Below are 13,098 nucleotides of genomic sequence, written 5' to 3'. Positions count from 1 at the left end.
CCATTAAGTCCATGCTTTAAGAAATTACTGTATATTATTATTATTGAGTTATTAAAGCATGTGTTTGTATGGGCCTGTATATGATAAACAATGTGATTCTACATAGTCTTTGGAGTTTTCTTTTTACACATACACACAAGCACACACATGCACACAAGCAATTATGTGAGAACACCGTGTGTCACTATTTGTTTTATTTGAACACAACTTTATGTATCAGACCCCAGTTTTGAACACCAAAAATCTACTATCCTCTTGGGTTAGAAGCTTTGCTCTCCCATCCATCGCCTTCCTCCTCTTCCTCTCTCTCCTTATAAGTCACTTCCTTCTAGACAACTTTTATCTTCTTTCTTATCTTTTTTTTTTTATCTGTACACGTCCTTCCCTCAGGTCACTACTACCCTAACACTGGCAACACCCTCCAGCAACACCCTGGAGTGACCTCCAGAAAACCAACCTGGTGGCGTACTGGTGTGTAGGAAGGAATGACATGAAGCCCGTACACACGTGTTCAAGTGAATCACACACCTACACGCCCTGTGATTCACAGGAACATGGATATGAAAAAAACAACATGTTTTCACAAACGTATCGTCGTGTTACCTTTCCAACACTAATTGTGACTTAACCTTCTAACACTTATGAATAAGTTATGAATATACCGTGTCAAGGACGTCTTTCAAATAAGCACAACTTAAGGCCAAGAGGATGAGTTTTAAGAGTCCTTCTTGTTTTATTTGGTTCAGTCCTCATCTTGTTTTCTGTATGCATGTTACATGACGTCCTGTTGGTGCTGTGTTGATTCACTGACTACCTATAGAACACAAGAAAGAGCATATTTATAACATATAAATATGCTGTGGATATTTATAACATATCACAGACTAAAGGAAAAAAGTCACAGATCAGTATGAGGCCAAAATTGTGCTTTGATGATTCTGAGATGTTGTTATCAATGAACTGAATCCTCCAAGTATTGGTTAAGAGGATATGAAGAGTAAATTAAAGCCATAGGTTGAGTTCAGCTGAACATCATGCCTGTTGGGGCATGAAAATAAAAACATGGCAGGTTATATACTGTGCTGTGAGGGAGAGAATTTGGGTTATGTCCTCTGACTCAACTAGTCTCAGCACGTGTGTGCGTGACACTGTTGAAAACCCCAAACAAACAGATTGTTATGCAATGTAAGGTATGTGTGTGTGTGTTTACCTCCCCATCACGCGTCTCGATGGTCTTGATGAGGACCGTTTTCTTGGAGTGCATCTCCGAGGCAGATGCGCGGGAATGCTCTGGGCTGGTCTCTGCACGCACACCAGTTACACAACATGTGAACATCTTGTACATCTATCTCCAATTCAAATGTTTTTCTTTTCGGGGGGTAAAGACAGTGCCTGTGAGATGTGTGTAGAGACCTCATGTGGTGAAATCATGTCATAGCGCCAGAAGTGTATAACATTGTAGGGTGTGTTGGAACTAACCCCGGAAACTCATGGTGGCACGACTCTGAATGGGCAGGGAAATCCTACAAAGGAGGAATAAACATGAAATTCTAAACATCACATAGGGACCTTTTCATTTTTGGGGGTCATTTCTGAGACATACCACAGGCCATATTATCCTTGCTGTCATCCACAGTTCTTATCATTCTCCCCTCCTCCTCTTTCCCCTTTCCCATCTTTCCGCCCCCCCCCCCTCACCTGCTCTCCTCTCCCTCCAGCAGCTTCCTGTAGGTGGCGATCTCCACGTCCAGCGCCATCTTGACGTTGAGCAGGTCCTGGTACTCTCTCAGGTGGCGGGCCATCTCGTCCTTCATGTTGGCGATCTCTGCCTCCAGGCGGGCGATGTTGTCCTGGAAACCTCCCGCCTCGCGGCCGTAGCGGTCCTCCATCTCACGCATCTGTCTCATCAGGGACTCGTTCTACAGAGAGAGAGAGAGACAGAGGGAGAGAGGGAGGGAGAACAGAGTTTAAAGTCTCTCCCCCCCCCCTCCTCTGGTTTGGGTGTATTCTGTGGCGGGAAACGCGTGGGAGACGGAGAGAGACGTACGGTGCCTTTGAGGGAGTCGATCTCGCAGGTGTAGGACTGGATCTGGTGTCTGAACTCCATGGTCTCCATCTTGGACTGCTTCAGAGCCTCGTTGTTTTTGCTCACCGCCTGGTTCAGGTCTGTCACCTGGAGCAGCAGGGAGAGAAGGTCAGCATCTATCTATCTCTCTCGCTCTCTTTCTGTCTCTTTCTTCGACTCTCACCTTGGACTTGTACCACTCCTCGGCCTCTGCAATGTTCTTGGCAGCGATGCCCTCGTACTGGGCCCTGATGTCCCTCAGGGCGGAGGTCAGGTCGGGCTTGGACATGTCCATCTGGATCTGGACCTGGGTCTCCTGCATCTGGGCCTGCAGCTCACGGATCTCCTGCAGCGGGTGTAGTAGCGGGGGGAGGGGGGGAGTTGGTGGGGAGGCGGTGGGGGCGGGGGAGTGGAGGGCGGCGGGTGGGGGAAGAAATGTATCACGTTTGAGTTTTATGCAGCATGACCCAGCTGGAATTGATCTCCTTTAGCAGCGAGCATTTAGTGCTCTCGCTCGCTCTCGTTTTCCCCCCATCTCACAGTGGCCACGCACACAGAAACAAGCACCTGCAGTGATTACAGGTTTACCCGGGTCGAGTGAATTTGTACTTCTCCACACTTGTCTCGGTGAGTAATTATAGCGCTGCATCTGTTGCAGGAGATTACATGGGCCTCGTACAGCGGAGAACAACCTGGGAGCCAGGTGCCAACTCCACGAGCAAAGAGATGGAACACAGAAGGGTGTGTGTGTGTGTGTGTGTGTGTTTGTGTGCGCAGACAGATGTGCAGTGAATACGTACATGCATCTGTCTGCGTACAAGTGTGTGTATCCGTGTTTGTGCTCGATCTACAAATATCCGTGGAAAACCCCCCCAAGGTTGTGCGTTTGTCCCCGGGGACAAGCAGATGTGATGTGAGCGTTATGACAGATAGGCAGACTGGCCTGACTGACCTCCTCGTGTATCTTCTTCAGGAAGGCGATCTCTTCCTGCAGGGTCTCAATGCGTCTCTCCAGGTCCAGGCGGGCCAGAGTGGCTGCGTCCACATCCTGCAGCACACGGAGGGGACGTCAAACTGGGCTCCGAACCCAACACTGCTAGCATGGTACTACGTCGGAGAAAGCAATGGGCCAATGCAGGTGTTGATTGACCCCTTTCTGTCTATTCCGAAAATGTGCGGCTTGTCGTGTTATAAACTCACAGCTCTGAAAGCAGCCAAGTTGTTTTCTGCGTCCTCCCTTTGAAGAATCTCCTCCTGGAGCCTGGGCAGAGAAAGGCGGCCGTGAGGTTAGGGAATGTGATTGTGAGACAGTAAAACCGAATGAGAAGACATGAGGAGATCTAGTCAGAGAGACAGTAGGAAGACTCGCTTCCTTTCCTTTTATAGAGGCAGAGAGGCCGTATCATAAACAGGCTGCCTCTGGGGTAGCAGCGTCTGACAGATATGCCCTAATGCGAGGAGGAGGAGGGGGAGGAGGGGGAGGAGGAGGGGGAGGAGGGGGAGGAGGGGGAGGAGGGGGGGAGGAGGGGGAGGAGGAGGAGGAGGAGGAGGAGGAGGAGGAGGAGGAGGAGGAGGGGGAGGAGGAGAAAGAGGAGGCTAGCTCTGCTCTTCGGGGGAGATGTCCGGCATGGGCTGTTCTATCTCTGTAAACAACTGCAACACACGTCCTCACTTGACTCATTCACATCCATCACATCACCCTCCCGTTAACAATAACTACCTCATAATAATTTGGGATTATCTCACAAAGGTCTACCGCCATGCTCCTCAGTTTGTCCTTGCCTTCTTCTCCCTGGTGTGTTTTCACGGTAGATTAAAGCTGTACTAATCTCAAAACAGTGCCCTTTGTCTTTCTGTACCAGACATAACAGAGCTAAATTTACGAAGTGGCATGCTCTGATAAATGTGGCACAGACTGTTTCATGGTCTGGAAAGCATGTGTTGTTGTGTTCACATATAGATGTGTACTGAATGCGGTCTTGCGTTGTGCATCTAGATATACATAGCCATTGTTTGACAGTGTTGTATTCATTTTCGTCGTTTACTAATTCATGTGATGTGGGATGCGACGCAACACAGACGCTCCACTCATTTCCCATAATGCACCCTGCTTGGAAGATGAAGAGCTTTGAGTCGGAGGGAAAGGCATGGATGATTTTGAGCAGCCATTATCCCCTGCAGCCAGGGGGTGTTATGCAACAATCCACATTTCATCAGCAGTGAAGGAAAGGGGAGGAGGGGTGGGAAAAACTTGTAATGATAAAAGATCGATACTTCATAGCATCGACAGACAGTCTGGAGTTGTTTTCAAAACAAAGTCAATAACAGTGGCCCTTTTATATCAGCTTGTGTTCATCATCCGTCCAGAGCAAAGGAGACACTACAGCCATGATTTATAAATATCTCCTGTTACCACAACAAACAGCTGATATGTTCAGGCTCTCTGCTCTCAAGGGGCCTGTTTAAATCTGTCAGCTATGATATCAGCACTGTTCTGGGCTGCTGAAATGTCAAGCTTTCGGCATCAGAACATATCTCATGTACAATTCTACTTGGATCCTCTCTATCTCCCTGTCACCCACACCTCCGGACACAACCCTAATATCGGTCCATTCCGCCCTCCACCAAACCACCCTCTCTCCCCCCTCCCGTCCCCCCACCTCCCCTCACCTCAGCTTTAGCTTGTCCACGTCGTCCGCCAGGTTGTCCCGCTCGACCTCCACCCGGGACCTCTGATTGGTCAGCGCCTCCACCTGCAGCCTCAGGTCTCTCATCTCCTCCTCGTAGAGGTCGGCGATGCGCGTGGGCTCGCGGCCCCGCAGACGCTCCACCTCCACCACCAGCGTGGCGTTCTGCTGCTCCAGGAAGCGCACCTTCTCGATGTAGCTGGCGAAGCGGTCGTTCAGGTGCTGCAGCTCCACCTTCTCGTTGGTGCGCGTGTGCAGGAACTCCTGGTTGAGCGCGTCGGCCAGGCTGAAGTCCAGCGTCTCGCCCATGCCGCCGTACGCCCGGGACGCCTTCGACGACATCACGGGCCCGCCGAAGCTGGTGGAGGTGTGGTAGCCGGAGTAGACCGGCGCGGCGGAGGTCTTGGTGACCTCGTAGACCCGGGAGGACACTCGGTTGCCCCCGGAGCCAGAGCCCCGCCCATAGAGGGAGCGGGACATGGTCGGGGTGCTGTAGCCCTGGCTGCCGAATGTACGGCGGTAAGAGGAGCCAGACTGGGCGGAGGAGTAAGAGTGGCTCATGGCGAGAGGAGAGAGGCGGCGTCCGGGGCTGTGGGAGGCTGGAGCAGGCTGGAGCTGTGGGACTGACTGAGGGGCGCACGCCACTACCCTGGGCTATTTGTAGCAGTACCCTCCCCCCCTCCCCAGCCCCCCCCCCCCCCCCCCCCCCCACACACACCTCTTTTCGTCCCCCTCCTGCAGGTCCTCTGTCCTCCCTCCCCTCCATTCTTTTTCTCTCAGCGTCGCTCTCTGTCCCACTGCCTCTCACCCACCCGGGCCTCTCTCCCTCTTCCCTCCCCCGGTCCTCCCCAGGGTCAGCTGCCCCAGGTTTCGGCGTGGGATCTGGTATTCGCTCAATGATTGTGTGCCAATGTGACAAACCATGTGGGTATGGAAGACCCAGTGACTGTGAGTTCATCCGGCTCTCCGGGGTGGTCTGATGATACTGCTTGCTGTTCCCAAGGTCCACAGGCACACAGCAAGGCGGCAGACGTTTTAAAACTACACTCTGAGCCGCTGGTGAGGAGATGAGAGGTCATTAGGGTCAAAACACCACAGGTTTACTTACTTGCGAAATACCAAAACTAGAAAAGAGTTTGTGGACCTGGTAGCCTGATCATTTCAGTCCGATGGGGTGGATTCAGAAGAGTCTTGAGTATTATTAATAAATTAAATGTATTCAATTACCAGTAGCCATGTACTGTACAAGCTGTATGGGAGGAGAAAAGAACACAAGGACAACATTTGTAAACACTTACCTTCCAGCTAAGACTGACATTAACAATGACACCCTCACATCACTGATTACATAACAAAACAATTAAAGGTTGCGGAGGAGGGATCTGAAAAGCAGCATCGTCCTCACATGGATCGACTGCGTTGTGTGTTAGTCATCATGCTGGAGGTTTGGCCGACCTGCCTTAAAAAGGAAAAGCATTCTGGGGAAGAGGGAGGAGGTATGTGCCTGCACTCTTTGCCTGAGCACAGAGTGATCACTGCGCTCCACGCTTGGCCTAAACAAAGCGTGCGTTTAATGATGATGTCATAAACATTTGTCGGAGTGGCTTCACTTAAGCCCTGTCCTCAACCGAGTTCCATTCCTGTAACTCAACGTACCTATAAGGACTGTGCTGACTATGGATAAAATATGCTCACTAAGAGGTCCTCTGTTCCCTTATATCTTTTATCTGATGGAAATGTTGGATAACAACCCAGACCTGTCTGCACCAGTCTCTGTTATGTGAAAGACCCATTATCTACCTGCTCTAGCACCAGTTGACTGGCTACCGGAATTTAAATGTAAGATTAAAATTATCATCCACACCATCTGGATGAAGGCTATAACCTCTGCCTTCATATAATAATACACTACAATTTCTACAAAGATGTATATAGTTCTACTGAAATATGATATACCATTAAATAATCACACCTTTGTTGTTGTCATGCAATACAAAGAGTTAAGGGTCTTCAGTGTCTCATTTGGGAAGAAAGTTTACCTATATAAAGTATACACAGGTAAAGACTCACACAAAGAAATGACTATCATTTTTGGTTTACGCAGGCATACATTAGTGTACTTTGTTTTTTTTTCCTTCTCTATCTTACACGCACGCACACATCTCAACACTTTTTTGGTTCAAGGAGGGGTTCAGTGGTTCTCCTCCGCTGGACTGATGATGTCAGCCCTAAATATAGACGCCTGAGCCGAGCGGTGTCATCTCAGTCATCTCCCTGGGCTTCCTCAAGATGGGACGAGGGACGCAAGTTGACAAGACACGTAAACACACCTCCCTCCCTCCTTCTCTCCACTTCTCTCCTCCTAGCCCTCCTGCTCTCTGTTTTGCTTTGCTTCTCACAGCTATATATGGATGGGTACTGCTGTGATTAATAGTGTTTCATAGGGAAGGAAGGAGCGAGACAGAGCAGGGGAGACTAGTGGATGAGAACATACATGTGCTTTGTTTGAGTACCACAGTCCCAACTTTCAATTCTTTCAGATTCTCTGTCTTGTTGTTCTATATAGTAATTTAATCTCACACTTTTTGCTCTGATAAATTATCTTGAGTCTGGGTTAGTTCTAATGACTGGAAAAATGAAATGAGCCATTTTTACAGTGCCCTGAATGCTGTTGCCAGTGCATGTTGTTCATTTCAGTCCAAAGGCCCTTGGGAGATAAGCAACCTCAGAACCTGTGCCAGCCAACAACATTGCTTCTTGGCCTTGGTATTACCACAGTCATCACTTTGAGGTTAACACTTGATGAGGTTAACTAACCCTTGAGATTTGACAGGCTTTTTAAAATGATTGTGGGGTTTAAGGATTACGAGGAAGTTGAGAAGCATTACTTGACAATAATCGTTGAGGGCTTTTTTAAACATATACCGGTATCTAACATGGCTCCATGGCTCCATTGTAATATGTTCTTTAAAGACAAGAACTAGAATAAACGAAAGCACTAGGTTACTCTTTACACCACTCTCACGCTTCATATCATTCTTTTGATTTTGCTTCTTTTGATTCAGAGCATCAGTTTTTCACTTAACACCTCTTTCTTTCACACTCTCTCTCTCTCCCCTTTCTCTCTCTCTCACACACACACACACCGTTTTGTTCTCTCACACTCTAGAATGAACATGCAGCCATATGGAAACAAAAGACACTTCAGCACTTCCAGGAGGCATTCCAAGTCAGGAGGTGAGACTACAAGGGAGTGGAAGGAACATGCATAGGTCTGAAAAACACAAAAAGACAATACAGAAAAATGAGGTACAAAGAGATTAGAAAAAGAATAAACAAACCAAATTACAGTAGGCTATGTGGTTAATTTAACTTTGGACAGGGTATTCTTGTACACTTAAATTCTGACATACCCGATACTCATTCTGACATACCCGATTTTCTTTTATAAATACCTCCTCGACGAGAGAGGGCGATATAACCCCTTCAACCGGTAGCTTATCCTTTGTTGCTGTCAATCGGTGGTCGTATTTCGGTTTCTGCCTGTCACTTTTTGCACAATCAACGGGTACAGAGTTTGAAAGTCCTGTACATTTATGCAGGTAAGTGCCATAAATGCTCCTCATGTTGCCAGGCTATGTGGAGGTGTTGTTGTCACTTAATACCAGACTCAGACAAGGTTGGTTGGACTTTTGCAGGCTGATAGCGAGCTACTCATTGAAAAGGTCTGCTTGCTAGCAAGCTCTGTCACGTTGCTGTATGGATTAGCAAGATACATATCTTCTTGTGTGTATGACTACGACTAACAAACTGCACTGATTATTTAGCCTAATTATATCTTAATATCTTGCTTAGTCTCTGATCATGAAGAGTTCGAAGGACGCCGTGCAGTCAGCCGCCAAAGAGTTTCTCCAATTCGTGAATAGAGGGGTGTCACCATACCATGGTAAGTAAGTGTAGGCTTTTTATAGCTAGCTTGGCTGAAAATCAAGTGGTAGTTAGCTGGGAATTACATTCTACTAAGGTTAGAATATCAGAATGATGGAGACGTGATTGGAAATTACTCACATTTAGAAAAATAATGCATGCTGGTAACATGCAGTGTTTTCCAGCCTGCTTTCCATGAACCTTGATCTTAAGATAAGATGCAGTACGAGATCTTGCAAACGAATTGTTTCTCTAATCCTAATTATCTCTGTCTGTACCTTTGCACTCTGACCTATTTTTTCTTGCTAACTTCTTAGAAGTCCAGGTGTAGGCCTACTATTTTCAAAACCTACCAAGCTATGTTGCACCATGCACAAGGGCCTCGGTAAAGAAGCAGGTCTAATTTGATGATAAAGATGTTTATTGATTTGCCAAAGACCAATTTATAGTCTGTGCAGTGGGCACAGCTTTGGTTGGAGATCTATTTAGAGAGAATTCCCACATTCCTCCTACAGGCAAAACAAAATTATAGACTTGGTAATCTTTCATTTAGGTAATTTACTGACCGCTGTGGACTTAGTGGGATGTTCTGTTTATGGGGTCACTTTCTAAACAATGAAGTAGAAAGCAGTGACAGAGAAATCTCTCTTCTTCCCCTTTTTCTATTGACCCTAACCCTTGCAGTGGTGGAGGAGTGTAAGAGTCGGCTGCTTAAGGCTGGCTTCATTGAGCTGAAGGAGGCCGAATGCTGGGACATCAAGCCTGCCAGTAAGGTCCGTAACAGTACTACTGTAACAATACTTTAAGATCCATGAGATGGTATTTTGATGGCAGCAACCGTTGATGAATATGTTATCTACATTAGAACTGCTTTTCTTTCTCCCCTTCGACAGTATTTTGTGACAAGAAACTACTCTAGCATCATAGCCTTTGCTGTCGGTGGGAAATTCCTGCCAGGAAATGGTTTCTCTATGATTGGAGCCCACACAGACAGCCCCTGCCTTAGGGTGAGTATGGGGGTCGGGCGTCCTTCCCAGATCTGATGGAACCGCTTGGGAAGCCCTGGCTTAAAAATAGCATATACTGGGATAGTGCAAGTACTTCTCATAGCAGGGCGAGAACTCATTCAGACTTCTGTTTGTAACATACCACAGCGTTGACCCTCTTCCCCCATGCTCTGGTGGTTCAGGTCAAACCCAGGTCTAAGAAGACCCGGCTAGGGTGTCTGCAGGTGGGGGTGGAGTGCTACGGAGGGGGCATCTGGAACACCTGGTTCGACCGGGATCTGACCATCGCCGGCCGCGTTATGGTCAAGGTAACTCAGTCCGTAACCACTGTTGACTTGACCTGTTCACTTGTTTGAGGATGCGTTTTACCGAATGCTCATGGGCACGACATGCGTGGGATTCGTAGGAGGGTCCTCCGCTAACTTGTCCGGTTGTTTCCGGTGCCTCAGAGTGGGGATAAGCTGACCCAGAGGCTCATCCACGTGCCCAGGCCTCTCCTCAGGATCCCTCACCTGGCCATCCACCTGCAGAGGGACATCAATGACTCCTTCGGCCCCAACAAGGAGAACCACCTGTGAGTCATGGAGGAAAGGAGGAGGACTGAAGAAATGAAGAGAAAATGTTAGCTGTTATTAATGCGTGTGTCTCTCTCTCAGTGTGCCCATTTTAGCCAGTGCTGTGCAGGAGGAGCTGGAGACCGGCTGTGCTTCCTGTGGAGATGCCTGCAACGCTACCACCACTGTAAAACCCCCGTCGTTTTTGTTGCCTCTCTCTCTCTCTCTCTCTCTCTCTCTCTCTCTCTCTCTCTCTCTCTCTCTCTCTCTCTCTCTCTCTCTCTCTCTCTCTCTCTCTCTCTCTCTCGCCATCTCTCTCTCGCCATCTCTCTCTCTCGCCCTCTCTCTCTCTCTCTCTCGCCCTCTCTCTCTCGCCATCTCTCTCTCGCCATCTCTCTCTCTCGCCATCTCTCTCTCTTCCTTCACCTTCCTTTTCTTATCCAGTGAATGAAACGCACGCATTAAACTCACGCAACTCAACTCCAGTAACCCACCCTCTCCTTTTCCGATACCCTTCACCCTGCCTCAGGTGGAGAAGCACCACCCAGCCCTGGTCAAGGTGCTGTGTTCAGAGCTGGGGGTGCAGCCTGAGGCCCTGCTGGACTTTGAGCTGTGCCTGGCAGACACCCAGCCCGGGGTGAGTCCCCTGTCTTCCTGCTTACTCCCTCGCTCTGCACGTTAGCCCACCTTGTCATGGGGGACATGCTGGCCGCAATGTTTTCATTTTGAAAGTGTGTGTCTAGGTTCTAGGGGGGGTGTATGAAGAGTTTATCTACTCTCCTCGTCTGGATAACCTCCACAGCTGCTACTGCTCCCTGCAGGTGAGTCTGGACCCCGTCGACACCCAGCCTCCGTTGCCTCAAGGCCCCATGACAAGGCCGCCCTAAAGGGGCACCTCACAAAATTGCTTTCTTTTTGAGTTTTTCTCATCAGTTCACCATGCACATGGAAAGTGTGAAAGGCAGTGGTTTGGAAATGAGCATGTATGGAATCACAGTTTATGGGTTTATGAAAGTGAATAAATCGTATCCACTAAATCACTTCCTTTTTTCTTCTTCAATATTGTTATTATTATTATTATACCCCATTTGTATTATAAATATGATGGAAAATTGAGATTTTGCCAACCTTTACCAATATTTTCTACTTTTCCTGTCCTCTGCTCCATCCCCGCCCTCCAGGCTCTTATTGACTCTGGAGACACTCTGGCCGGAGATACCAACATCCGGATGGTGACTCTTTACGACAACGAAGAGGTAACACACTTCCACCTGCCAGTTCCAATCTGGTTCCCCTTATCGGTGCGGTGTGCCTGACACGTGCACTTCCCCCTGTGTCCTGCAGGTGGGCTCGGAGAGCGCTCAGGGTGCCCAGTCCAACCTGACGGAGTTGATTCTCAGCCGCCTGTCCTCCACGTCCAGCAACCTCACTGCCTTCCAGCAGGCCGCGCCCGTCTCATTCATGATCAGCGCAGACATGGCTCACGCTGCGCACCCCAACTACCAGTGAGTGGCCCCCCGTTTATTAGAACGCAACCCTTTTCATATATGAACTACCAGTTAGTCATTATTGGTTATGATGTTTTCTAATGTCGTTTTCTTGCACTAACCGTAGCAATGTTTTAATGTATTGTATCGATTTGTCTCCTGTCGCTGCCCCCCCCCAGAGAGAAGCACGATGAGAACCACCGCCCAGCCTTCCACAAGGTAGGAACACTCGAGCTGCTGGTTTCCTTCTGGCTCGCTGAATATTTCATCGGCATGGACACATGTTGTTGACAAACACCGTTCTGCTAACGCCGGTTTTTAATGCGCTCTCAGGGCCCCGTGATCAAGTTCAATAGCAATCAGCGCTACGCCACAACCGCTGTGACCGCCGCCATCGTCCGAGAAATCGCAGGACGGGTCAACGTGCCTCTACAGGTGTGTGTTTGTGTGTGTGCGTGCGTGTGCGTGAGTGCACGTGTGCGTGCGTGTGTGTGTGTGTGCACACACTGATGTTCTAGTTCAGACGGTCTGTCTCATCATCACTTGCCTCTTGTTAAACCACCCTGCACCTGGTAAGTCTCCTAGCAACACAGAAATCCAATACAATGGAGTAGCTAACAAAAGAGACCGATTATGGCACGACACGGAGCTGACTTTTACGTTCATGAGCTCTGCTCGGTTCTGCGTGCCAGCATCTGTGGCTGATAAGAGAAGAGGTCAAGGCCATTGGAATAAATCACCATTCTCAGCTGGAACACAGTGATTGTCTGTTGTATTGACTTCCTTCCTCTTCTGCCGCCCCGACCCTCATCCCCTCTCTGGTGGCTAGGACGTGATGGTGCGCAACGACAGCCCTTGCGGGACCACCATTGGGCCAATCCTGGCCTCCCGCCTGGGGATCCCAGTTGTGGATATCGGGGCCCCCCAGCTGTCCATGCACTCCATCAGGGAGATGTGCTGCACTTCCGGAGTGCTCCAGACCATCACCCTCTTCAAGGTACTGTATCCTCCGGAAGCTTGGTCTACTTCTGGTTGGTCGGTGGTATAGAGACACTATAAAAATAACATTTTGCCAATGGTATTTAAACTTTTCTTTAGGTTCATCATTTGTGCCTATAATTGAATGTGTATCTGTGTTTGCCAGGGATTCTTTGAGTTGTTCCCAACTGTGAGAAGCATGGTGACTGTGGACTAGACGGATGGGGAGCTACCACAAGCAGACAGAAAGACAGAGGCTCACACTGACAAATGTTTTGTGTTCGTACCCTCACACACAGCTGCATACACCACATGTTAGCAATTGATCAAATCCTGTCAAAGACCCCCCCCCCAAAAAAAATAAATAGGTAAATGATCTGTCATGCTTTATAA

General features: G+C 48.6%; 2 protein-coding genes across 4 annotated transcripts; one reads left to right on the top strand and one right to left on the bottom strand.

Moving 5' to 3' along the window:
* Nucleotides 1-284: 284 nt before the first annotated feature.
* On the bottom strand, nt 285-5,395 carry desmb (desmin b). 2 transcript variants are annotated; one of them, XM_062446351.1, is made up of 9 exons: nt 4,736-5,395; nt 3,266-3,326; nt 3,018-3,113; nt 2,250-2,411; nt 2,048-2,173; nt 1,699-1,919; nt 1,480-1,523; nt 1,211-1,302; nt 285-810 (listed from the first exon to the last, which is right to left on the bottom strand). In XM_062446351.1, the coding sequence occupies exons 1-9, from the start codon at nt 5,311-5,313 to the stop codon at nt 667-669; spliced, it is 1,524 nt and encodes a 507-aa protein (XP_062302335.1). In that variant the 5' UTR covers nt 5,314-5,395; the 3' UTR covers nt 285-666. The 2 variants fall into 2 exon arrangements, with proteins under 2 accessions (XP_062302335.1, XP_062302336.1); XM_062446352.1 differs by having other exon boundaries at nt 285-814; nt 4,736-5,394.
* Nucleotides 5,396-8,231: 2,836 nt separating this feature from the next.
* Nucleotides 8,232-13,051, top strand: dnpep (aspartyl aminopeptidase). Of its 2 annotated transcripts, none has more exons than XM_062447419.1 (15): nt 8,232-8,354; nt 8,608-8,698; nt 9,364-9,452; nt 9,573-9,686; nt 9,869-9,994; nt 10,136-10,260; nt 10,343-10,427; nt 10,770-10,877; nt 10,984-11,061; nt 11,422-11,496; nt 11,585-11,745; nt 11,907-11,946; nt 12,061-12,162; nt 12,557-12,724; nt 12,872-13,051. In XM_062447419.1, the coding sequence occupies exons 1-15, from the start codon at nt 8,349-8,351 to the stop codon at nt 12,920-12,922; spliced, it is 1,419 nt and encodes a 472-aa protein (XP_062303403.1). In that variant the 5' UTR covers nt 8,232-8,348; the 3' UTR covers nt 12,923-13,051. The 2 variants fall into 2 exon arrangements, with proteins under 2 accessions (XP_062303403.1, XP_062303404.1); XM_062447420.1 differs by having other exon boundaries at nt 8,242-8,354; nt 8,580-8,698.
* The last annotated feature ends 47 nt before the right edge of the window (nt 13,052-13,098 follow it).

Source organism: Osmerus eperlanus, chromosome 21, assembly GCF_963692335.1.
Source record: "Osmerus eperlanus chromosome 21, fOsmEpe2.1, whole genome shotgun sequence".
In the NCBI taxonomy this organism is placed as follows: domain Eukaryota; kingdom Metazoa; phylum Chordata; class Actinopteri; order Osmeriformes; family Osmeridae; genus Osmerus; species Osmerus eperlanus.
This window is presented reverse-complemented; position numbering and strand designations above follow the sequence as displayed.